Genomic DNA, 23,565 nt, shown 5'->3' with positions numbered 1-23,565 from the left:
CCCCCAGCGTGAGTTCCAGCGCAGACTCTCGTCTTGTTCCCTGTGTTGTCCCCAGATCTGACACCACACTGGCGACAAGTATGGGGGATGAATGTATGCAGTGAATGAATGAATGGGTGACGCTGGGTGTGCCTTGGGAACAGGGAGGGGAGAGCAGGGAGGAGGCCAGGACAGGCAGCGGCGGGGGGCGGGGAGGCTGGAGGCTGCAGGGGGTGGGGGCTTTAGTCTGAGGTCGGTGAGCAGCCCTGGGTGGGGGCTGGGGGCAGTGACAGAGCTCCATGTCTCAGGAGCATTTCCTGAGCCCTCCTGCGCCCCAACCCCCTGTAGGAGCAGGAGACAGACCAGGGTGGGGGAGGAAGTCCCCCGCAGGGCACAGGGCAGGTGAGTGCTGGCGGGGCCCAGTGTCCCGGGACCTACTGTGTGCTGCTGCAGCCAGAGCAGCCCCTCTGGAAGAAGAAGTCAAAACCCAGTTCCCTGGGGACCTCCTGTGTGCCAGCCCCGGGGACCTAGTGACAAAGTCCCAAGGGAGAGCCCACTGTGGAAGGGGCTTGGCGCACAGTAGGTGCTCAGCCAAGCCCCTGGTGCTGCTCTCCCCTTCTCTGGCCGTGGCTCGCCCTGCGCCCCCGAGGCCCGGCTGTGCGCAGCCTGGGCTCCGAGCAGCGGTGCTCCGGGCGATCGCTCGCAGCCGCTGCTGATTCTGAGTCCAGTGAAGCAGAACCGGACCCCTCCGGAGCACGCGCCTCTTCTCCGGGAGTCGCGCTGGACCGGAGAAAATCGCCCTCACCTTGGTGCCCTTCTACTTGGAAATTTGTCATTGGAATTCAGAGGGAATTGGTTTTCTCACCGCGGGATGCCTTTGGCTTTGCCTTCTGGCTTTCAAAGCGTAACACAGCCGTTCTCTCCCCTGCCCTTCCACCCCCCTGCCCAAGGCGCCCGCCCGGCTTCAGCCAATCCCAGAGGCTGATGACCCCCACCCACCTTCTCCATGCCGGTGCCGGTGCCGGTGGCCGGTGGCTGGAGTCCAGCCCGCAGCCAGTAACCCTGGCTGCAGCACGGGGCGGGGGGTGGGGGTGGGTGGACAGAGTCCCAGCCCAGGGCTCCCCCTCCACCGCCGCCCTCCCCATCGCACTGCCCAGCCTCCTCGGGACGCAGCTGTCGCCTTGGGGGACATGTGCCACGGTGGTCTGGGCGGCACCAGCTCCCCTCAGCACCACCGTCTCCAACTCCCTGCAGGAGCCAAGGCCAGCGTGGGTGGCTGGAATCTCCCGGGTAACAGGGTCTGCCCCCCGCGCCTGCCTCCCCCAGCCCCCTGTCTCCTCCCTTAACCTGCCGCAATACCCCCCCACCTGCTCTCCGGCCCCCGCCCCTCCCCCGCCCTCCTTCGCCAGCTCCGTGTCACCATCTGTGGCACCATCCTTCTCTGTCACTCTCCTGGCCACCCCCTCGCTCTCCTTCCTCCTCTCCGGCCCTGCCTCCTGCACTTCTCCCTCTCTCTCCTCCTCCCTTCTCGCTGTCACGCATCTCCCCTCAGCCCCCTCATTCCGGCTCTCCACCCACTCACTGTCTCCCTCTCCCTTGCTCTCTCTCTTTCTCTTCCTCTCCCTCTCTCTTTCTCTGCCTCTCTCTCTCCCTACCTCCAGCCCCCCCTCCATTTCTATTGGCTCCCTGCAGCTCCCGTTCCTTTTGATCTTGCTCACCTTGGAGGCTTGTCCTTCCACCCCCACCCGGCTCCCTTACCTGCAGACCCCCCTCTGTCCCCCCCATGTGTCCTGGAGATGGGGGGCTGACGCACCAGGCACGGGTGGGAAGTCAGGGCCAGAGACTGGACAGGAGTGGCTCCGGGGGTGGCTCTGGCCGCCTGGAGCCTAGGAAGGGACCCGCACCTGCTGGTGGTCCAGAAGTGGGTGCTGTTTGGGGGACACTGACTGGGGGTGCTGGGGGGGGCTCCCTGGGGACTGGGCAGCAAGAAGGGGCAGCAGAATGAGTGCCAGCTGGGAGGCAGCGAGGAGAGCCCAGAGCCCGCAGACAGGTAAGGAGGCTGGGGCCCTGGCGTGGGCTGCAGAGGGTGGGCTGCCTGGGGCTGGGGTGCCGGAGCCCGTCCCCTGGCCAGGATGAGCCTGGGAGGGCTGCGGCTGGGGGCTGGTGGGGAGTGGGGTCTCCCTGGGACCTGCCGCTGGGCTGCAGGGTGGGGAGGGGGATGCATCTCAGCACCTGTGCCATGATTCTAGCATGTCGGGGTCACAGAGCGGCGGAGCCGGAAGCGAGCAGGTGCACCCTGGCGTGCGGCCTCCTCGGCTCACGCCGCAGCTCCCCTCCATGCTGGGCACTCCAGCTTGATCTTTGCAGCAGCCCTGGGAGGTGGGTGTGCTCGTCTTGGATGGGTCCAGAGAAGACAAGCGGCTTGGGCAAGGTCACACAGCAACTTGGTGTCATCACTCGGGGGCCCAGCCTTGGCCTCTAACCCGGGGCTTACAGTGCGTGTTCCTGGGGGTGGGATTCCAGGCCCGGGGTGGGAGTGAGTCTGGAGGGCAGGTCCAGATGTGCAGGGGTCGAGCAGGATGCAGACAGCCAGGGGCCACCAGCCTGTGCTGCCCAGGGACGGCCCAGCTGCCGACTGCTTGTGTGCCGAGGCCTTTAGAGAAGGGACCTATGGTTTGGGAGTCGACAGAACTGGGTTCGAGCTGTGGCTTCCTTCCCGCCAGCTGGGTGGCCTCGTGCAAGCTGCTGAGCCTCTCGGAGCCTCCACTCCGTCCTCTCTAGCCTCCAGCCCCCGGGGCCTCCTGAGGTTTCCTCCTGTGCCTCTGAGGTCTCTCTCCAGGGACCACGGCCCCCCGGGTGCCCTTGCTTGCTCGGCTCTGTTTGCACCCACTGATGCTGCAGGGGCTGGGCCAAGTGCAGGGCTTGAATGAATCACTCGGGGTCCCTGCGCCCAAGAGCCAGCCAGCATTCTGGAGGGGCGGGGAGGGCATACAGTGGCCGGCTGTCTGCCTCTCTGGTCGCTGTGGCGCTCCGGGCAGCCACTCACCCTCTCTGTGCGCTCTCCCTCCTGCAAGCAGTCCTCCGGGGAGTCCGCCCCCGGCTTTCAGGCGAAAGCTTGTGCCAAAGATAAACCAGGAGCCCGGGAGAAGCGCCTCCTTCCCGGGGATGAACTAGATCATGCTCAGGATCCCAGCTCCCGAAGGCGACGGCGGCAGGGAAATTGCGGGCCTGCCTTACGCTCACGCAAAGCCATCATCTTCCCACACCTGGCGCCCGGCCCATTCAGCTTGAACCTGAGATGACGGGGTGGGGGGGGGAGCTGGCAGAGGCTCTTCTGAGAGTTCCAGGGGTCCTGGGAGGGGCTGTTTGATCCCCCGCTACCAAGAAGGTCTGGCTGGGCTCTCTGTGCTCCTGCCAGGGCCACGTGTTGTGCCTGAGCACGTGTGCTGAGCGGGCGGTGCGCACGCGTGTGCTGCCGGGCAGGGCTGTGTTCAGAGCGCACCCCCAGGCTTCCCCGAGGGCATCTGTCCCTGCTGCCTGGAAACTGGGCTGCTCAGCTCCCTGCTCCTCTCAGGGCCTGGCGCTGCCCGCCCCTGTCCAGGCCCGGGCTGTGATTGGACAGGATGAGTGCACAGCACAGGGGGACAGGTGGATGGGGCCAGGGCCCTCCCCCCACCGAGCAAGGTCTCAGGGCACACACTTCCAGGAAGGGCTCATCCCAGCTCTCTGGAATGTTCTAGCACTCTGTGATTCAAGGACACCAAGGCCAATCTGCCTTGACTCCAAGATTCCGTGACTCAGGTCTGAGAATTTAAAATTCTATTTTCAGGCCTCTAAGCGCCTAAAGCTTTGGATCCGCACTCCTAATAGTTCAAGGGCAGGAGGAACAGTGAGGCGAGCACCAGCCAGCAGGAGAGCGGGGCCAGCCGGGACACTGAGGCCAGTGCCGTCTCGGTCTGCCTGGTCTCAGTCTGCCGGCCTGTGAAATGGACGTGGGGGAGTGCTCATCGAGTCCCTCACATTTGCTCCTCCTGGCTGTATGACCAGAGTCTGTGGCCTCGCCTGCAGTCCTGCACAGTGGGGGCTCCGTAACCAGGGCCAACAGCACTGCTGGGGCCCCGGAACCAGCTTCCAGACACCCCCTCCCTGAGTGCTGCTGTCCTAGGCATGGGAGAGCGGACGAGGGCTTGGGGCGCGGGGTGTGTTGAGGACAAGTCAGGGGCTCCCCCCAGGTTAGGAGTCCAAGTCCTCTCTCGGCTCCAGCAGTAGCAAGGGGCTGCCCTGAGAGCAGCCAGCCTGGGGTGGAGCTGGGAGGAGCCCTGGCCGGGGTAGGGGGTGGGGGCCCCCCGGGGGAGGGCAGCCAGGTGCACCTGCTCGCAGCCGAGTGCCTTCTCCCCTGCGGAGCTTTGCTGGGTGGTGCCCAGCAGGACTCGCGGCAGCCGCAGCAGGGCCAGCGCTGGGCCGGCCGAGGGATCGAGAGGAAGGGCTTCCACGCTGTCTTTTCTTCCCCTCTCCAGGTTTTGTGCAGGGGAGGATGAGGAGGGAGCCAGGCGCCAAGGGGCCGGAAGAAGGGACAAGGGGAGCAGGGGCAGCGCCCGACCGTGGTGGCGGGGCTGGGTGGGGGCTCCTGCTCACAGCCAGGGCCTCCTGAGAGCCGGGGAGTCCCGCTGAGGGACCCGTGAGCCTTCCCTGGGGTGCGATCTGCACTCAACAACCCACTGCCCTGGGCGGTCAGGGTTGTCTCTCAGCTCCCTCGCAGTCACACGATGCTTCAAACACAGGCACGCACTGTGAGGGTGGGAGCCGGCTGGGAGCGCCCCCAGCTGGACAGGAGCGGTCCCCACACATCTGGCCGGGAGCCCACAGGAGTTCCTGTTGTTTTAGATGCAGTCCACGTTCACGCTGGTCCCCTGTGCTGTCGGGCAGGCTCCAAGACCCCCCAAAATGCGCTCTCTCTGTGCAGTCTGCCCCCATACAGCACGTATCAAGTGCAGCCTCTGTCACCTGCTCCCGCCACCACCCAGGTTCAGGGGCAGCCATTCTGGGCGGGGTCTCTGGGAGGGGCCTGGTGGGCTGGGCTGGGCCGAGGGGGTACCAGAGGGCTCCTGAGCCTGGGCATCCTCACTCCTGTCAGCTCCCAGGAGTCTGATGGGAGAGCCTGGGGCTCACCCACCTGCAGTTGTCGGCTGGGTTCATCTGGGGACCTGGGACATGCAGCTGTGTCTTCCATCCAGGAGGGCTGAGGCGGGTGAGTGGACATTGTGTAAAGAAAGGGCAAGACTGCCCATGAGACGAGACGGCCCCCACCCCACGGCATCCCAGAGCCACCCCCCTGCACCCCAAGACAGCTTCTCCCTCGAGGCGTGGGAGAGGCCCCGTCCTAACCTTGAGGGCTGCTCAGTGAGATGGAGCTGGTGTGTGTCCAGCTGTGCCCTGGCGCGCGCAGTAGGTCTCCGAGTTCAGTGTCATGGGTGAGAGGCAGCACGGACAAAGCCAGCCTCCGCCTTGACCAGGCTGTGTGCTCCCTCCCGCAGGCCGATAGCCGACTGCTGACCACTCTGCCCGAAGCCATGGATGCCTTGGGCTCTCCCTCGTCAGCGCCCGCCACCTCGGAGCCTGGCAACACCTCTTCAGTTTGGCCCCCGGCTGCTGCCCCGGGGAACGCATCGGCGGGCCCAAGCCTGGCAGGGCTGGCCGTCAGCGGCGTTCTGATCCCACTGGTGTACCTGGTGGTGTGCGTGGTGGGGTTGCTGGGCAACTCCCTGGTCATCTACGTGGGCCTGCGGCACACGGCCAGCCCCTCGGTCACCAACGTCTACATCCTCAACCTGGCGCTGGCCGACGAGCTCTTCATGTTGGGACTCCCATTCCTGGCCGCCCAGAACGCCCTGTCCTACTGGCCCTTCGGCTCGCTCATGTGCCGCCTGGTCATGGCCGTGGACGGCATCAACCAGTTCACCAGCATCTTCTGTCTCACGGTCATGAGCGTGGACCGCTACCTGGCCGTGGTGCACCCCACGCGCTCGGCCCGCTGGCGCACGGCGCCCGTGGCGCGCACGGTCAGCGCGGCCGTCTGGGTGGCCTCGGCCGTGGTGGTGCTGCCCGTGGTGGTCTTCTCTGGCGTGCCCCGCGGCATGAGCACCTGCCACATGCAGTGGCCGGAGCCGGTGGCGGCCTGGCGAGCCGGCTTCATCATCTACACGGCGGCGCTGGGCTTCTTCGGGCCGCTGCTCGTCATCTGCCTGTGCTACCTGCTCATCGTGGTCAAGGTGCGCTCGGCCGGGCGGCGGGTGCGGGCGCCCTCCTGCCCGCAGGTGCTGGCGGCCTCGTGCCCGCGGCGCCGGCGCTCCGAGCGCAGGGTCACGCGCATGGTGGTGGCCGTGGTGGCGCTGTTCGTCCTGTGCTGGATGCCCTTCTACGTGCTCAACATCGTCAACGAGCTGTGGCCGCTGCCCGAGGAGCCCGCCTTCTTCGGCCTCTACTTCCTGGTGGTGGCGCTGCCCTACGCCAACAGCTGTGCCAACCCCATCCTCTATGGCTTCCTCTCCTACCGCTTCAAGCAGGGCTTCCGCAGGGTCCTGCTGCGGCCGTCCCGGCGCGTGCGCAGCCAGGAGCCCACGGCGAGGCCTCCGGAGAAGACAGAGGAGGAGGAGGAGGAGGAGGAGGAGGACCGGGAGGCGCTGAAGGGGAAGGCCCAGAACGGCCGGCTCAGTCAGGTCACGCAGCCTGGCCCCAGCGGACAGGGGCGACCGCTCAGTGCAGGGACGAGCAAGGAGCAGCAGTTCCTCCCCCAGGAGCCCCTGGCCGGGGAGAAGTCCAGCCCGCGGCACAGCAGCTACCTGTAGAGGTGGTGGGGTGCCTGGGGCGTGGCCCATGACAAGGGGAAGTTTGGAAGTTCAGAGGCTTGGGCTCCGGTGCCATTGTTGCCAGGACTTGCTGTGTGACCTTGGCCGGGAGGGAGTTCGCTTACCCTCTCTGGGCCTCTTTGTCTCCTCTGTGACTCAGGGATGGGAGGAATCAGCCTGGGTGCACTCTGGTGTGGAAGGCATCCCTGTGAGCGGGGCCCAGGCTAAGGAGCCACACACAGCCTGGCCTCGCCCTGGGATGTGGAGTGCCCATGGGGAGCAGCCTAAATTCTGGCTTTTGGCGCAGGGCCAAGGGAGATGTGGGGGGCTGCACTGAGCCCCAGGCAGCAGGGAGGAGGGGCGCTGGCCAGGCCCCAGCTCAGCTCTCCCCACTGGCCAGCTCTGCCTCTCCTTGGGCCCCGGACTGCACCTGCTGGACAGCCCAATTAGCTGATCAGAGCTGGAACTCCCGGGCGCCTGCCTGTGAGGAGAGGTGACTTCTCTGGGAAGCCGATACAGCCCAAGTTCAGGGTCCCTTATGGTTGGGCCCCTTTTGAGGCCCTGCATCTACTTTTGTAATTTTGTATTATTTTTTGTAAAGAGGGACCCCAAATGGCACAGGCTTAGGCCACCCAAAAGCCAGCTCGGTCTCTATTGGGGCCCCCAATCCCCAAGGGTCCTGGGGTGGCAGAGATGGCTCTCCAGGTCCCCGAGGGCTCCAGGAGCCTCCTCTTGGGGTGGCGGGGACCAGTCCTGCTCCTGTCCTTGCGACCCTTTGGGGGACCCAGGCAGGAAGCCCACACACAAAGGCTGCTGAGGGGAGGTGGTATCTAACAGCACCAGGAGGAAACGGAAGAGCAAGAGAGGAAGAGGAGGGGGAAGGAAGGGAGGCAGATCTAGTCGTGACCTTGGCCCTGTCCTTGGCCGCTCTGGGCAGAGGTCAGTTGCAGCTTCTATGAAAAGGGCGTGGTGGGAGCCTGGCCCCTGGTGCCCAGGGAAGGAGGTGGTCAGGGTGGAAGGGCAAGTGCCCTGTTGGTACAGAGGCCCCTGGGAGCCCCCCTACCCCGCACAGTGCTCAGGCCCAGCTGCAGGCTGGTGGAGGGTTGGGGAACCCCTGGTGGGTGGGGAGCAGGCCCCCTCTATATACTCCTGGGGGCTACAGACTTGGGGGCCCCAGGGAAGACAAGAGGAGGCAAGCATGCGACCCTGGGGTGTAGCCATCACACAAGGCTGGGCCTGGGCACACCCCAGAGTGACCCCTTAGAGCCGACATGAGGGTGGCCCTGGGGAGGGGGCCCTCCAGGAATGCACAAGGAGCCCAAGCTTGGAGACCTGGGCCTTCAGCTGACCTCAGCTCCCCTGGTGAGCGGGGACCCCTCTGGGCCTTGGTCCCCCCACATAGGGATGGAGGTGCTTGCCCTAGCTTGCCTGCCTGCCGGCTGGGATTTGCCAAGAAAAACGAGTCCCACTAGGCGAACTGCGGGGTGGGGGGCGGGGCGGATTGGAAGGCGGAGGTGCCCTCCCCACCCCCACGCTCAGCGTGGTCTCTGTGCCTGGGTGTCGGGTGAGGTTACCCAGGCTGTGAGAAGTGGGGAGTTCAGGGTCAGAGACCAAGGGGCAGGGAGGGCTCGGGAGAGTGTGGGCCCCTCAGAGGGGAAAGATGGTCCCAGAACCAGACCTGTATGGAGACTGGTGGCCAGAGGCCCTGCCCCGCAGTGTGCCCTGGGTTCCCCCAGGAGGATCTGAGGGTACTAGCGAGAGGGGCTCTCTGGCTTCCTGCCTCGGGGGGGGGGAGGAGGGGAGAGGCGGGCGAGCGGTGCCCTGCAGGGGGAGCTGGGAGGCTGGGCAGGAAGTCCGTTGCCACTTCTGCCCCTGGCTCTCATCAATAAAGGCAGTGACGTGTGACAGCATCTGAGGCCCGGGCAATTCCTCTGTGGGTCCCATGTCCAGAGGTGGATGAGCGTGCAGGTGTGCGTGGGCTGTGCGTCCTGGCCCCTCCTTGCCTGGCTTCCTGGAGTCCCTGTCATTCACAGCGACATGGAGATGCTCCTGACAGGCCTGGGGCCACAGCCTCACCCATCTTAAAAGCAATAGGTATCCTTTTTTCCTATTATCCAAATAGCAAATCTCATGGAAGAAAGCTGATTGGCTCCAACCGAGTCACATGATGGCCCGCTTGGGCCAATCACCACAAAGAAGGTGATAAAGTGCCATGATTGGCCAGGTGTGAGTCATGGGCCTCCCCTTCCAGCCAGAGAGAAGGTGGGGCACTGTGATGGATAGTTTGGCCTGGCCAATGGAGTAGGGGGTGGGTCAGTGTCAGACAACCAATAGCAAGGGGAGGCGGGCTTAGTGGCTACAACTCAGTCTGGGTGGGTGTAGGCTCCCTGTGCATGGATGTTTGTGTGGGCACAGTGCAGGGCACGTGGCTGGTGCTTGGAACACCACAGCCGTGTCCATGGGTGGATGCGTACCAGGTAAAGTGCAATGACACGCGGTGGGTGTGAGTGGAGTGGCTGTTGGGGCCAGCGTTCTATGAGAGTGGCCGCCTGGGCCAAGGTCCCTCCTTCACCCCCCCACTGGGTGTCGCTGCCTGCGCATACTCCCTCGCACGCACGTGTGTCGGTGTCCTAGTCGGCCACCCACGCAGTCTGACAGCTGGTCCCCAGGGGCGGGGGCTGGGCCTGCTGCATCTGTGTCCCCAGAGTGAGTCAGTGAGCGGAGCCCCGACATCCCACGACTCTAGGGGGCACCGTGCACGCCGCGTTCCCAGGTGCCTCTGAACCGTGCCACGTGCTTGGCAGCCCCGGGCTGTGGACTTTAGGAGCCTGGAATCGTGGGGTAAGGGAGCGTCAGGGGCACGGTGCGGGAGGCTCCACGTGGGGCTGCGGGCCTGAGCAGGGAGGGAGGGGTGTGATAGCCACCTTGCCCGACTCCTCTCCTCCTGCAATGGGAGTTCCGACCCAGGGCCTTACCTTGAACTTGTCTCTCGGAGGCAGTTGCTAGGCAACAGCCCATGGCCAGCAGGCTCTGTGCGTCAGTGTCAGCACCAGGGAGGAGGGCCAGTCTCCAGGACCTGGGGTGGGGGCGTGGGGGGAGCCATCGGGCAGCCTGGCTCCATGGGACTCCGCGCATTGAAGAAAACACTGTCAAGACACAGAGAGAAAAAAAAAAAGAAAGAAAAAGACACAGAGAAGCCCAGGCCAGCCCCCCTCTCCCCCCGCCCTCTGTCACGGGCAGCCCAGATGATGTCCGTCTGTCTACTAGTCACGGGACCCACAGTCAGGAGGCCTGGGTCCCAGGCCCCACTCTGCCACAAATCCGCCGTGGGTCACCTCCCTGGGCACAGGGCATTAAGTCAGCAAAAGCATTCCTGAGCCCGGACTGGACACGAGGGCCTGACCGGGTGGGGGACCCAGGAGGGCCGGAGAGGTGTGGCCCCGCCCCTCACGCTCACAAGCAGCGTGCCAGGCAGCGGGACCTGCACGTGTTGGGGCCCTGAGGTTGGAGGGATGCAGTGAGCGAAGGCGGGGGGGGGGGGGAGGGAGAGGCGAGGCCCAGTTTAGGGACAGGCCCTTTAGGGGGTTCCTTCCTGGGAGGGGCTGAACCGTGCCCCTGCAAACCGCTACGTTCAAGTCCCAGCCCTTGTACTCGGGACGTGGCCTTGTGTGGCACTAGGGGGCTGCGGAGGGAAGTCCTTGGGTGAGGTTGAAGCAGGGAGGACGCCAGCGGCGGGTCTAGGTGAAGGCAGGGCCGTGCGGCAGAGGCGGCCGGGGCGGCCCGCACAGCTGTGAGACAGGACGCTTACGGTGCTGACCCCACTGCCGGTGTGGCGCTTTGCTGAGGCAGGCTGGGCAGACTCAGCGCCCGGCCGCCAGCCGGAGCCGACGGCCCCTGTCCGCCCGGCTGCTGGAGGAGCCACCGGGACACTGCGTGTGTTCGTTTGTTCGGTGAGGGCTCAGGAGCCGCGAGGTCACCGTGCAGCCGAGAGGGCCGTGCCCGCGCCCGCCTGGGTTTGCGTCTTGGTTCACCCACTGGTTCACTAACTTCCCTGTGCTTTGATCGCCTGCTCTGGGAGGGGAGCAGGCGTCCCCGTTGTTAGGTCTCCGTGAGCTGGTATCGGGTAAGCAGCTACGGCAGGGCCTCGCACACTGCACGGGCGGCGCAAGCAGGAAGCAGACCGGAGAACGGAACAGTCCCCGACCCAGAGGAACCCGCCTGCCCACCCAGGAGGCGCGGGGAGATGACGCCTCCCATCCGTACCTGTCTTACAGCCAGGGACAGTGAGGCCGGCGGTGGTCCAAGGACTTGCCCAAGGTCACAGCACCAGGAGCAAGACCACGCCCCCCTTTCCCCACCTGTTATCAGTGCTGATAGGTTGTGACGACTATGAACATGCGTGCTGAGGGACAGGTGCGAGGCTGGCAGTGGGGACGGCTCTGAGGCCATTGGGGTGAGCTCCCGGGAAGACCTGTGGACAGAGGGACAGCCCAGGTCCTGCGGGGAAACTGGTCGCCTCCCAGGGCTCCAGCTACGCCCCAGCAAGCCCCATGGCCGTGGCACACCCACGCTCATGGGGGCAGAGGGTGAGGCCAGGCCCCCGGAACCCATCCTCAGCCTCCTTGTTGTTCAGGTAGAAGACGAGCGCTCTGCGGGGGAAGGGACGGCGCGGCCTCGGCGGCCTGCAGACCTCAGGAACCCGCTGGCACCTCACAGCGGGTCAGGAGCGCCGGGCGCGCTTTGCCTCGGCATCAGTGAGGCCATGCCTGCCTCTGAGCTCCAGCCGGGACTTCCGCCTGCTTATGGGGCGCCTCTGGCCACCATTAGCCAGAACACACACGCACACACAGAGTCGCAGAGGCGGCAGTGGCCGGTGAGTTCTAGGCCTCCTCTCTCAAACGGGGGCTCCACTTCCCCATCTCCCTGGACTCTCCCAGAGAAGCCCGGGACGCAGCGGCCCCATAAGGTCAGTCGATGCTCTCTGTGTCCGGCAGGGGGCGCCGCGGGACCTCAGGCTCCGCCCGCTCTCGCCGTGCGGCGCTCGGCTCGGCCGGCCTCGGCTCTATTCGGCCACATCCGGATCTACTCGTCAGGCTCGGCTCTGCTCGGCCGGACTCGGCTCTGCTCGGCCTTGTTCGGATCCGTTCGGCTCCGCCCGAGGCCCAGGGACCTCAGCAGCGACACCTCCCTCCCTCCTGGCGATGGCCATCTCGGGTACAGGCCTGGGGGGCGGGGACCGAGCTGCCCGTGGGACCTCCGGCTGGTGGCTCCCCGCGGCCGGGGTCGCGTTTGAAGCCTAAGCCGGAGGACTTGGAAGGGGCTCCCCGAGCCAGGAGGCGGGGCGCCGCTCCCGTACTTTTCCAGGGAGGCGAGGGAGGTGGCACGGGCCTCGGCCTCCCCGCAGCAGGGAATAGGGCCTCCGGGGTGTGCAGGGGCGGGGAAGGTGCTGGCCCGCCCAGTCTACGCCTCTCCGTTCCCCCTCTGTTCGATGGGATTCGAGGCAGCCAACGCGGATTAGCCCCCTGGAGATCACACGTGGGTTTGCCGAGAGCGCGGGACGCGGACCCCGGGGCACCCCCGTCGCCGGGAGGAAGCGGGGAGCTGCTTGGGAGGGGTCGGTCCCTGTGGGCCCTCTGCTCAATTCGCAGGGCATGCTGGGTCTCCAGGAGCGAATGTGGTTGGGGAGGGGTCTGGGGAGGCCGGGGGTGTCCCGTCTGGCGCGGCTTCTTCCCCTCCCTCCCCTCTCCTGCCCCCCTGAGTTCCCTGAGAAGGGGGAGGGGTGGTGCTCCGTGGGCTGGGCGGCGGCAGGGGCCGCTCTGCCCAGCAGGTGGCGCTCGCGCTACTGACCTTGAACAATGAGCCCTGTGACTTGTCATTCACAACTTAAAAGCTGACTATGGGGATCTTGCTACAGTGCTGTGTCCTGGGAGCGGGGAGGGGGCGGCTCTGAGTGGAGAAACCCAGGGCTTCTGCCTTGGGGTCGCCTGTGCTAACAGGGGCCATGGCGGGGTGATGAGGGGCACCCTGGGCCTGCCTCTCCCCCTGGCCATGCGGGCATCCCGGGCCCCAGGGCTCCCAGGCAAGGGTGTGCATTTGCAGAGTGGCATGCCCCTTCTCTGTATTCAGGGTTTAACCAGGGAGGGGCACTGATGGGGCCAGCTGGGAGCACCCCTGTGGGGGATTCCACTAGGTGTGCAGATGGACCATCCCACCCTGGGACACCCAGGCCCCAGGCTGCAGAGCTGGGACAGGTTTGTCTGGCACAGGGCTGCAGCTGTGTCTCCAAGCCACTTGACCTGCTGAGATCCCATGGCTGGGAGGCCAAGGGATGACGCACGAATGGAGGAATCTGGGGGTATGGCGAAGGAGAGCGGGAAGGTTCTGAGTCCTGCTGCTCGCGGCTCTGCCCCCAGCTGGCTGCCCTGGGCCCTGGTGAGCGAGCGCCCTCTCGGGTTCATCGCTTGTCTGGGAGCCACAAGAGCCAGCTCTGGAACGGCTCCAGACCCCAGCGGGATGCAGAGCTGGTGCTGAGTGTGCCACGGTGCCCGGTGCCCAGCTCGAAGTCGGCCCTCCACTGGGCCCTTCCTGGGTCCCCAGCCTGCTTCTCCCCACCCCCAGCCCTGTCTCTCCATCCCCCTTCCTCGGAGTGCTGCTGAGTCAGCCCTTTTCCCTCCGTGGTGGCATGTGGGAGGATGGCTTCCGCCCTCTGCAGCCTGGCCCTGTGCCCTGGGAGCGCAGCCTGGGCCAGAGCCACGTTGCGGGCACGGCCAGCACCGGTCTGCCCCGGCCCCCCAGCTGTAGTCCTCTCTGCTTTCTTTGGGCCCCCTTAGGCATCCGAAGAGCCCTGGGGGGATCCAAGTGGGACCTGGGGGTGGGGGAGCAGCGGTGGCTGGAAGTCAGAAGCCTGGCTCGCAGCCCAGCCTGGCCGCTGCTCCGTGACCTTGACCCTGGGCCATGGCGGCCCTGCCGGGGAGATTAAGGAGTGGGATTCCAGCCCCGTTCCTCTGCTGTTTATTCCCCCAAACAAACAGGAAGTCGGAGGCCCAGAGACCAGCCCGCTCAAGGACACCCAGCCGCGGGGGTGCTCTTGGGTCTTCCACACTTTGCCCATCTGGGCACTGGGACTTAGCACGCAAAGCCCCAGACCTAAATACGTGCCCTGGGGTCCCTGCGCGCCTGCGACTCCTGAGGGTGACGGGCCCACCACCTTCCTCCTCCCGGCGTGGGAGTGGGGGCAGACCCTGACCTGTGGCCCGTGCTGCTGTGCCGCGGTGGGGGCCTGGGAGTGGGGGTGGGGTCACTTCAGCTTGAGACTTGTCCCCTCTGCTAAGGCTGGGGTCACGCTGCTTGCAGTCATGGAAATAGACACCCTTTGGGGAGCGGCCCCTCCCCAGAGACGAGGTCCAGCCGGGGTAGCCGGTACCCGGCACAGGTGGCTGTGCGGGCTGTGGCGGCCGAGGGACCTCAGAGGCAGCGTCTGCCCGGCCGTCTCTGGGCCCAGAGCGCCGGGGCAGGGAGTCGGGGCTGCCTGGCTGGAAGGAGAGCCAGGAGGGACCCCTGGGCCCTGCCCAGCCCTGGGGACTTGCTGGGGGTCGCTTCCGCGGAGGAGGAATCATGCCGAGTGGCTGAGCCCTAGGCGCTGTGTGTGGGGCCTGAGGAGACCACTCCTGCAGCCTGTCCCGAGCCCCCCCACGAGCGTGGCCCACATGGAGGTGGGGACCGTAGGCCCGGGACCCCCGGGGCTAAGGGTGAAGTGACCCACCAGTTCGGGCCCGTGCCGTGCCTCTGTGACTCAGCCGGCCGGTGGCCCTGCGGGTTCAGGCTGGATGGGGGAGTCAGGCTTGCGGGCTCGCCCCTCCCTGCCTCAGTTTCCCAGTCTGCACAGCAAGGGGCTTTGGACTGTTTCCCACTCTGACTTTCTAGGCCTTTGAATCGCCCGGACCCCACTGGAGCACCAAAGAGTTAAGCCAAGGAAATCCTGGCGCTGGGCTCCCGGCTCGGCTCTCTGGCTCTCCGAAGAGCCCAGTGGCTGGGCTGTGGGGAGGGACAGGGAGGAGGGGGAATGGGAAGCCAGCTCAGCCGCTCCCTCCGCCTCCCTCCGCCTCCCTCTGCCTCCCTCGCGCCGCCCTCCCGCCTTCCTCAGCAGGGTTGGGGGTCCGGGCCAGCAACAAGTTCTTATCACGGACATGGGCCAAGGAGCCGGGGGCCACCCGGAGAGCCAGGGTCAGTGAGCCACCTGCGAGGCTGCAGGACACGGGGTGAGTGGCAGGGACCCTCAGCCGCTGACTCCCCAGGGCCGAGGGGGCTGTGGTCAGAGCCGAGACCCCTCCTCTTTGCTTGGACACATCTGGGGCCCTGCTGTCTCCCTCTGACCCGGCTGCCGCTCCGGCCTCTCCCCACCCCCTTGCCCTCAGCTGCCCTGGACTTCAGCTCCGTCCTGCCGGCCCCGCGCGCACAATGCAGCCAGCCCTGCCTTCCAGCTCCGAGAAGGGGCGCCTTGTTGCCACCTCCCGCTGTGCGAGAAGTCTCAGCTCCCGGGTGCGGGCAGCAGGGGCCCGCGCAGGCTCCCCCAGCGCCAAGTCCCGAGGCGTGGTCGGTGCCCGGCAGCCCCCCCAGGCCAGGCGGCCGTCCCGGCCAGCTGTGGTTGTTACTTCTCTTGCTGCTCCCTGCTTCCTGCTTCCCATGCCACTGTTCCCCGACTCCCAGCTTTCGACTCCCGGCTGGCCGTGGCCAATAGGAAGCAGGAATGTCCCCAGACTGCGCTGCCCCCCTGGGAGCAGCACTGGGTGGTGGGTGAGTGGTGGGGAGTGAGCTCTGTCTGTGTCCAGGGTGGCGGGGTGGGGGGAGGTGCTGCTGTTGTCGCTCTGTGAGGGTCAAGAAGTGGAGCCGGAAGTCCAGAGAGGCCAGGTCAGCAGCCTGAGGCCCCACAGCTCCCGCGCCACCCTCGATGTCAGCTCCCGCCCCAAGGCCTCCGCTTGACCAGTGAGGTCCCATCCAGAGAAAGGTGGGGGCAGGATTTCACTCATCTCTAAACCACGGGGCTTTGGAGTTGGCAAACAGAAGGTGAGGGTGCAGGTTCACAGGTGGACAGAGCCGGAAGCCTCACCTGGGTGGACAGAGCCGGCCTGGGGAGGACTCAGCTCCAGGCGGGTGGCCCTGGAGACTGCCTGCCCCGCCCCCTTCTGCTGCAGCCACCCAGCACCCCCTGGGGGTGGGGGGGACAGGGTGTAGCACTCCTCCCTCCCTAAAACTTAGCCCCTGGGGTGGGCCCTGGGTGCAGCAGGTCAGCCCAGCCTGTGACACCCGCGTCCCGTGGCCGCGGGCCTGGGTCTGAGTCCTGACTGCACCCTGGGAGGCAGCAGTGGTGGCCCAAGTGCTGGGGTCCCTGCCACCCACATGGGAGACCTGCATGGTGATCTGGGCGCCTGGCTTCAGCCTGGCCAGGCCCTGGCTGCTGTGGGCATCTGAGGAACCAGCAGGGGGCAACTCTGTCTATGTCTGTCTGTCTGTCTGTCTGTCTCTCTCTGTGTTGTTCTGCCCTTCAAATAAAAAAGAACAATTCAAAAAATAATATTAAACCTAGCTCTCGCCTCGGCTCAGCGGAGGTTGGATGGCATTTGAAAAGGTAATCATTTTACCTTCTCTGCACGTATTAACCGCAGAAAAATATTTTTGAATTGTACTAAATGTTAAAGGGGAACAAAAAGGAAATAAACAGAGAACGCCAGAAGTGTAAAACCAGTCTGGTTTCAGAAGCCGAGTTTCTGATCGTGTGATAACTCGGCGCCAGCCCCCGGAGCCTGCCACCGAGGCTCCCGCCGGCCTCCCTGCCCCCAGCCCGGCCTGGCCCCGCCGTGGCGTCCCGGCTACTTCCTGCCCTTCTCGGGCGCTCCGGACCCGTCTCGGCCAAGGTCAGAGGCATCTCTACATCTCCACTCTTCCGAGTTTCCCAGACCTCCTTGGCCCGCCCCCTTGAGTTCCAATTTGCCACCTCGGCAGCTGATTGGTGGGTCTGTGTTGATTGACCGGATCGCCCTCCAATGGGTTGACTCCTTCTGGGGAGCCTTTCCACTGGGCTGCAGGGTTAAGGTGTTGACTGCGCAGAGGCGGCGCACGCACCTGGGCAGGCTGTCCACCCTAAGCGTTGCCTTCCGCCCAGGGGACCTTCCGTGTGTCTCTAATCTGTCCACCCAGAGGCTGCCTCCTGCTTGGTGCAAAGGCCCGCTGGCAGCCAGCGATGGCCTGCGCCCTGGGCCTCGGCACGTGTAACCCGCGGGGTTCTCTCATGGCTGTGGCTGCTGTCTGCTAGCATCAGCGCCCCCCAACACACACACACCTCGCGGGGGCGCCGGAGTTCACACTCAGCCACCTGCGCACTCCCCCGGGAGCAAGGCTGCAGGGGCCTCTGTGTGTCCTGGGTGTGTGCGGCCAGGTGGCACGCACCTGCTGGGGGTGGCGGGGCAACAGGCCCGGGGCAGCCGGGGCATCTTCCTCACCCCAGCAAGGGTCTCCCGGGACCCTGGCCCTCGTGGTCGCCTCAGAGGAGAGACTGCACATCCAGGCCCTGCCCCCAGCCTCTTGGCGACCTCGGGGCACTTGCTGCCCTGTGTGGCCTCCGTCTTCCTGACTGTTGAGTGGGGGCACTAACACCCCCTCCCCGGGGGATGCCCAGAGCGGGCTCGCTGTGGGGGCCGTGGCCTGCTGCTGCCGCTGACAGGTGGTTCCTCGTTCCAGGTCACCATGGGGACAGCTGCCCTGGGTCCCCTCTGGATGGTGCTGCTGCTCCCTCTCATGGTGTGCGGGGTCCCCACCGAGGAGCCCACACCTACGGGAGCTGTGATCTCCACCCCTGCCGGGGGCTGCCGGCAGTGCTGTGACCCCCAGGGCCCCCAGGCCGATGCCGCCGACGTGGCCCCCGCCTCTCCGTCGGCCCTCCCGTATGTGCTGCCCGAGGTCCGGCCCTACATCAACATCACAATCCTGAAGGGTGAGAGCACAGGGCGGGGCGGGACCGGCCTGGCCGGCAGCGGTCAGGGCGGCTGGGCAGGGGGCGGGCAGCAGCCCCGTCCTGGCACTCACGAGTTCACCGAGCACCTGCTACGTGGACTGTCCTGAAAACAGCCTCTGTCCCAGTGGGGCAGGCAGGCGAGGACAACAGCAGATTACCCAGAGTGCCCTGGGGAAGGACACAGGGGCCTGGCTGGGGCGCAGGCTGCAGAGGGGTGGGGGGCAGCGTGGGTGCACCGAGCAGGCAGCACTGCAGCCGAGACTCGCGGGAGATGGGCAGGGGAGCCCAGAGAAGGCGGGGGTCAGATCACAGCATCGGGTCCCCCCTGGCCTCCAAGGGGCGCCCCATCCGGGTGACGTTCCAAGTGCACCCTGCAGTGTCGCGTGTGGGACAGACGGTGGGGGCCAGGGCAGACGCGGGGAGCCCTGTGGGGTCTCTGTGGCTGTGCCCTGAGGCCTGCCTGTGAAACCAGACGAAGTGGAAATTTCTCCCGTGGCTGAGCTGTCAGCGCTGGCGGCTGTGGCCAGGCCCTGGCCGCCCTCGGCCTCCGTCATTCCTCCCGCTTTGCTCATGGGGAAACTGAGTCTCCAAGGGGCCACCTGAGGTGTCTGCGGGGCCTGCCCACCCCACGGCCAGGGGTCAACTGGCACCTGAGACTCCCCCCGCCCCCACCCCTATGCCTGCACATCGCAGCCTCCTGGGCCGACTTGGCCTGGGCCCTGTCTGCTTCCCCCCAGCTGTGCTGTCCCTGCTGAGGACCTGGGCTGCCCTCAGGAGTCCTGGGCCCCAGCCCGGCTCCTCTGCTCCCTTGCCCGGTTGGACCAGGCGGGTCTCCCTCCCTCCCTGCCTTGCTGCCTCCCGTATAAGAGGAAGGCAGCCCCCCACTTCCGACCGCCTCCACTTCCTCCCTCGGGTGTGGGCAGGTGAGTGCGCTCTGTGAGGAGCCGTGCGCACCGGGAGGTCCTTGCCCAGTGGGTCTGCCTGGGGAGCCCTGGGCAGCCAAGTGCTCCCCCAGCCCTGCGATTCTCTGCAGGAAGCAGGAGAGCACGCCGAGCCCCCACCGTGCTCCTGGGGCGGGAACCCAGCCATGGTCTGGCTCCTCGCCCGACGTCTCCATGTGGGGCGGAAGCGCAGGGGGCATCCCCATGGCCCTGGGCTGTGGCAGTGGCTCCAGGTGGGGACCCAGGCCCCACCTCCCACCTGGGCCCACGCCCCTCCTGGCGTGCAGAGACCAGGCTGGGTTGAGTCCTGTGGGTGGTGTCTTCTTTTTGTTTTGTTTTTAAAAAGATTTATTTATTTGAAGTACAGAGCAAGGAGAGGGGGAGATGGGAGAGAGAGAGAGAGAAAGAGAGAGAGAGAGAGGGAGAATCTTCCACCCCCTGGTTTATTTCCCCAAGGCCTGCAACAGCTAGGGTTGGGCCAGGCCAAAGCCTGGAGCCAGAAACTCCATCCAGGTCTCCCAGGTGGATGGCAGGGACCTGGCACTTGAGCGCCCTCTGCTGCCTCCCGTGCGCATCAGCAGGAAGCCGTATCAGAAGTGTGCAGTATCGGGGACTCAAACCCGGATTGTCATGCGTGATGCTGGTGGCTTAACCCGCCAGCCCCAACATGGAGTCTTCTTCAGGGGGAGGCTTGGGGAGGCCAATGAGTGGCACACAGTAGGTGCTCACTAAACGCGAGCCCCTTCCCTGGAGCTGGGCGGGGCGGAGCCTCCCACAGACAGGTGCGGCCGGCTGTCTCCCTGACATCTCCCCTTCTTGTCCCCGCAGGTGACAAAGGGGACCGAGGCCCGCTGGGCGCCCCGGGGAAACTGGGCAAGGAGGGTCCCCGGGGGGACCGTGGCCCGCAGGGCACCAAGGGCGCCAAGGGGCAGGCGGGCAGCCCCGGGGCGCCGTGCCAGCGGCGCTTCTCTGCCTTCTCGGTGGGCCGCAAGACGGCCCTGCACAGCAGCGAGGGCTTCCAGCCGCTGCTCTTCGACACGGTCTTCGTGAACCCCGACGGGCACTTCGACATGGAGGCCGGCCACTTCGCCGCGCCCCTGGGGGGCCTCTACTTCTTCAGCCTCAACGTGCACAGCTGGAACTTCAAGGAGACCTACGTGCACGTGGTGCACAACGAGGCGGCCGCCGTGATCCTGTACGCGCAGCCCAGCGACCGCAGCATCATGCAGAGCCAGAGCGTGATGCTGGCCCTGGCGCCCGGCGACCGCGTGTGGGTGCGGCTCTTCAAACGCGAGCGCGAGAACGCCGTCTACAGCGACGACGTGGACACCTACATCACCTTCAGCGGCCACCTCATCAAGCCCGAGGACGACTGAGCGCCGCGGGGCAGCGCGGGTGCTGGTGGCCGGGCTGGGCTCCTCCCTCCTGACCCCGCCACGCCCCTGCCTCTGTCCCTGTCCCCGCTCTCCCTTCCCTGCCTATTTCCGTCTTTCTGCCCTACGGATTCTAGAATGTTCTCCACCTTACAGCCCGGGCCTCTCCGGCTTGCCGATGTGCAGCGGCGGGCTCTGACCCAGCAGGTTGGGGCGGGGCCTGGGTGACGCTCACGCTGCCGTAACCAGGTTCTAGAACGTTCCCAACACCTGCGTCTCTGAACATTCTGGAATCTTCCAGACATTCTAGGATTCTCCTCCCCCTCCTCTCCCGCCCTCCCCTCTGCAGCCCCCATCCATGCTTTCATTTACCAAACAGTCCCCGATGGTGCCAGGGCCTGGGAGGGTGGGGAGGAATCAGACCTGCCCCTGCCCTTGGGGGGTGCGCAGTCCAGCCTGGGCTGGGGAAACACATGGGAAGATTAGGAACCAGACCCAGAGAGTGCACGGGGCGCCCTCATCCTGAGAGGCCCGTCGCTGTGCACCACCACCCCCCAGAGCCGGTCCCCGTGATGAGTGGTGTCACTTCATGTTCCTTGTCCTCTTTAAAGGAAGCCCTGCAGTGGCATTGGCCAGGTCAAGGGTCTGTAAGGAGCGGGCCCAGGAGTTTTCGGGCATTCAGGCTAAAGTTACAGAGCCCAGACTCCTTGCTCCTCACACCGCTGGTGGCTGCAAGGGCTCCTGCCCTCCTCACCGTATCCCCCTCCTTGCTCCTCCTCCCCCCCACCAGGTGCTCTGCCGGGGCCTTGCTCAGCCCCTCCTGCCAAAGGCATCTGAGCCTCAGTTTCCCCAGGGCCTCCTCTCACAGTCACACATGGGTGCTGTTTCCAGGTGCTCTCCGACCCGCCCCCGCCCTGTCGCTGGCCAGGCTCCCCTCAAGGTGCTGAGGCCTGGGCGGGCGGCTTCTGCCCGCAGAGCCCTCCCTGGCCTGGCGCTGCCCTCGCACAAGCCAGTGGGTGGTGGGCCAGCTCGGGCGGGAGCCCCGCCTGTGGGGCCCTCAGCAGGTCTGGGGGACGGCAGCAGGCAGTGTCCCCCATCCTCCAAGGCTCCCCACCCAGAGAGGCCCCAGGAGAGGCTGAGGGGAGGCAGGGACCCCACACCTTCCGTCCTTCCCCCTCTCCCAGGGTTGGGGGAACGGCGGCCCCCAGCCCCTCCCTCACCCCAGGTGTCCTGACCTCCCCAGAGCAAGGTGGCCGCTGCCCTTGGTGCTTACGCAGACTCTGGGGCAGAGGCGGCCCCAGTGGGGGGGTCTCTGGTGCTCACAGCCAAGGGAGCCACGCCACGTGGCCGGGGCCGGCAGCAGGGCCTGCCACGAGCCACGAAGCCCGGTGCTATGTAAGCTGCCCAGCCCGACCCCATGTGCCCGCTTGTCCAGTGTGATTAAAGGCTGCTCCATCCCCCGGCGGCTCCGCCTCCTCCTTCCTGCTCCGCCCCTCGCCCACTGTGGGAGTCCCAGCACTCCAGAGTCATCTGCCTGGCCACACTGAGCACGGCCCGCGTCAGAGGAGCTCTGGGTGCCGCACATCGCGGGGTGGCCGCTGAGTGCTGGCTGGGGCAGCCACGCACCTGCCCGGGCTCTGCAAACGGAAGGTAAAGCCCCATGCATGTCCAGGCCGTGTTGGCTCAGGGCACGGGGCTGGGCAGCTGTCACTCAGATGTGGCAGGGGACATGCCGGACCCCTGTCCCAGACTGGGTGGCACGTGACACACTGGCCTTCAACAACGGACTTTCTCCCCAGCAAGGGCCATGGGGAACTGGAGCCCCCAAGCCCGCTGCCAGGTGTGCGGGGCACAGCGCCCCCCAGGGGATCCACAGTGCCTCGTCCTGGTGACTCCAGTGAGCTGGCTGATGCCCATGTGGCCACCTCCCCATCCAGGGGAGACTTTGAAAATGACATTTCCTTCCCTGAGTTGCTAGGCACTGGGGAAGGGAAGACCAGGAGAACAGCAGCCCATGAGTTGGGGCCTCGCCTCTGCTCGTCCTGCCGTCAGGTGGCTGGGGCCACACACAGGGCACAGCCAGAAGACGGGGGATCAGATGGTGACCCAAGCTGGGGGCGGAGCCAGTGCGGGTGGCCGTGGACCTGCTCCTGGTCGGGTGGGCGGGAGCCATGGCATGGGCCTGGGGAACCTGTCGGATGTCCTCAGCCCACCTCGCAGAAGGTCAGCACGGGCTTGGCGGTCACGTGGGTGTGCGGGGAAGGGAGCGGAGACTTGTGGCGGGGCGGGCGGTGCGGGAAGGCCGTGGAGAGAGCAGAATCGTACAGTCGTGTTTGGAAAGCAGTGAGGGAGGCGGAGCAGGCTGACTGCTCTCCTCAGAGCCGGGGCGTCTTCAGGAGCAGATCCATCACCTTGGCGAGGACGCGGACACGAGTGGGCGAGGCTGGAGGCAGGGGACAGCCGGGCTCTGGTCCCAGGAGTCCGGACACCCCAGGGTGCACCCAGCACCAGGGGCATTGTGGGTGTCGTTTTGGGGGTGGCGGCCGGGTGTCCCCCAGGACCACGAAGGAGGTGAGAGCGTTAGTGGCAGTGGATCTATAGGTGCTGGTCTCCCATGGAGTCTCCCTGCCAGCAGAAAGTGGGCAGGCCTGGGGGCCAGGGTGGTCTTGCAGCCCAGTTCTGCCGGGGTGGGGGAGACGTACCCGTTTGCGCTCCTTACCTGTGACATCGGCTTCCGATGCAAGGCTATACGGGGTAACTGTTTTCAGGACACCAGTGAGACCCAGTGGAGGAGGGGCAGTGGGAAGAAAGCCTGAGGTTCGAGCCAGCTGTCCCCCCAGATCCAGGGACACCTCGGGGGTGGGGTAAGCTTCAGAGAACCCACGGGTGCTCAGATGCCAGAATGGCGGGCCCTGGAGCCGGCTGGGGCACTTCCTGGCACAGCTCCCGGCTCCGAGCACAGAGCCGCACTGTCCCTACAGGGCGACCTGGGCCTGTCACTTCCTCTCTGTGAGTCTTGGTTTTGTTCCAACGAAGGTGTGACCATGATGGGGTCTCTGGGCGTTAGCAGTGTAAACAGTGGTGCTCAAAGTGTGACTTTTGTGAGCACTGGGGCTGCAGAGCTGCGGGTGGGAAGCAAGGGGCAGGAGACCTCGGGCTGGGGGGGAGGTGGCTCCCCCTCCCCTCCCCCCTCCTGCACTGTCACGGTAGCCACAGGCTGCCACGTGTGTCTGCAGAAAAGGAGCGCGTGGGCAGAAACCCAGCACGACCAGAAACAGCTGTGAGGGACACGGGGCGGCGGGGCGGCGGGGTGCGGAGTGGGGCCAGCAGGCAGCCGCGGCAGCCAGAGAGGAAGCAGGGATTTCCAGGACACGAGTTAGGAGTGCGCTGGCTAAGCCGGCGTGGCTTTGGAGCAGCTG

The 23,565-nt window shown here is 66.0% G+C and overlaps 2 protein-coding genes across 7 annotated transcripts; both read left to right on the top strand.

Annotated features, from left to right (window-relative positions):
- Positions 1-1,890: 1,890 nt before the first annotated feature.
- Positions 1,891-10,264, top strand: SSTR3 (somatostatin receptor 3). Of its 2 annotated transcripts, none has more exons than XM_008252025.4 (2): positions 1,891-2,029; positions 5,514-10,263. In XM_008252025.4, the coding sequence occupies exon 2, from the start codon at positions 5,550-5,552 to the stop codon at positions 6,822-6,824; it is 1,275 nt and encodes a 424-aa protein (XP_008250247.4). In that variant the 5' UTR covers positions 1,891-2,029; positions 5,514-5,549; the 3' UTR covers positions 6,825-10,263. The 2 variants fall into 2 exon arrangements, with proteins under 2 accessions (XP_008250247.4, XP_051698337.3); XM_051842377.3 differs by lacking the exon at positions 1,891-2,029 and adding an exon at positions 2,158-5,227 and having other exon boundaries at positions 5,514-10,264.
- Positions 10,265-11,922: 1,658 nt separating this feature from the next.
- On the top strand, positions 11,923-21,606 carry C1QTNF6 (C1q and TNF related 6). Of its 5 annotated transcripts, none has more exons than XM_008252024.5 (3): positions 11,923-12,038; positions 17,559-17,811; positions 19,602-21,606. In XM_008252024.5, exons 2-3 carry the CDS (start codon positions 17,565-17,567, stop codon positions 20,147-20,149), a joined length of 795 nt encoding a protein of 264 aa, XP_008250246.5. In that variant the 5' UTR covers positions 11,923-12,038; positions 17,559-17,564; the 3' UTR covers positions 20,150-21,606. The 5 variants fall into 5 exon arrangements, with proteins under 5 accessions (XP_008250246.5, XP_051698340.3, XP_051698338.3 ...); XM_051842380.3 differs by lacking the exon at positions 11,923-12,038 and adding an exon at positions 12,058-12,359; XM_051842378.3 differs by lacking the exon at positions 11,923-12,038 and adding an exon at positions 14,945-15,082.
- Positions 21,607-23,565: the final 1,959 nt, after the last annotated feature.

The sequence above is a fragment of the Oryctolagus cuniculus genome, chromosome 11 (genome assembly GCF_051225735.1).
Source record: "Oryctolagus cuniculus isolate XC-2025 breed Fujian yellow rabbit chromosome 11, ASM5122573v1, whole genome shotgun sequence".
Taxonomy (NCBI): Eukaryota; Metazoa; Chordata; class Mammalia; order Lagomorpha; family Leporidae; genus Oryctolagus; species Oryctolagus cuniculus.
Note: the sequence above shows the minus strand (reverse complement) of the source record. Positions and strands in the feature narration are given on the sequence as shown.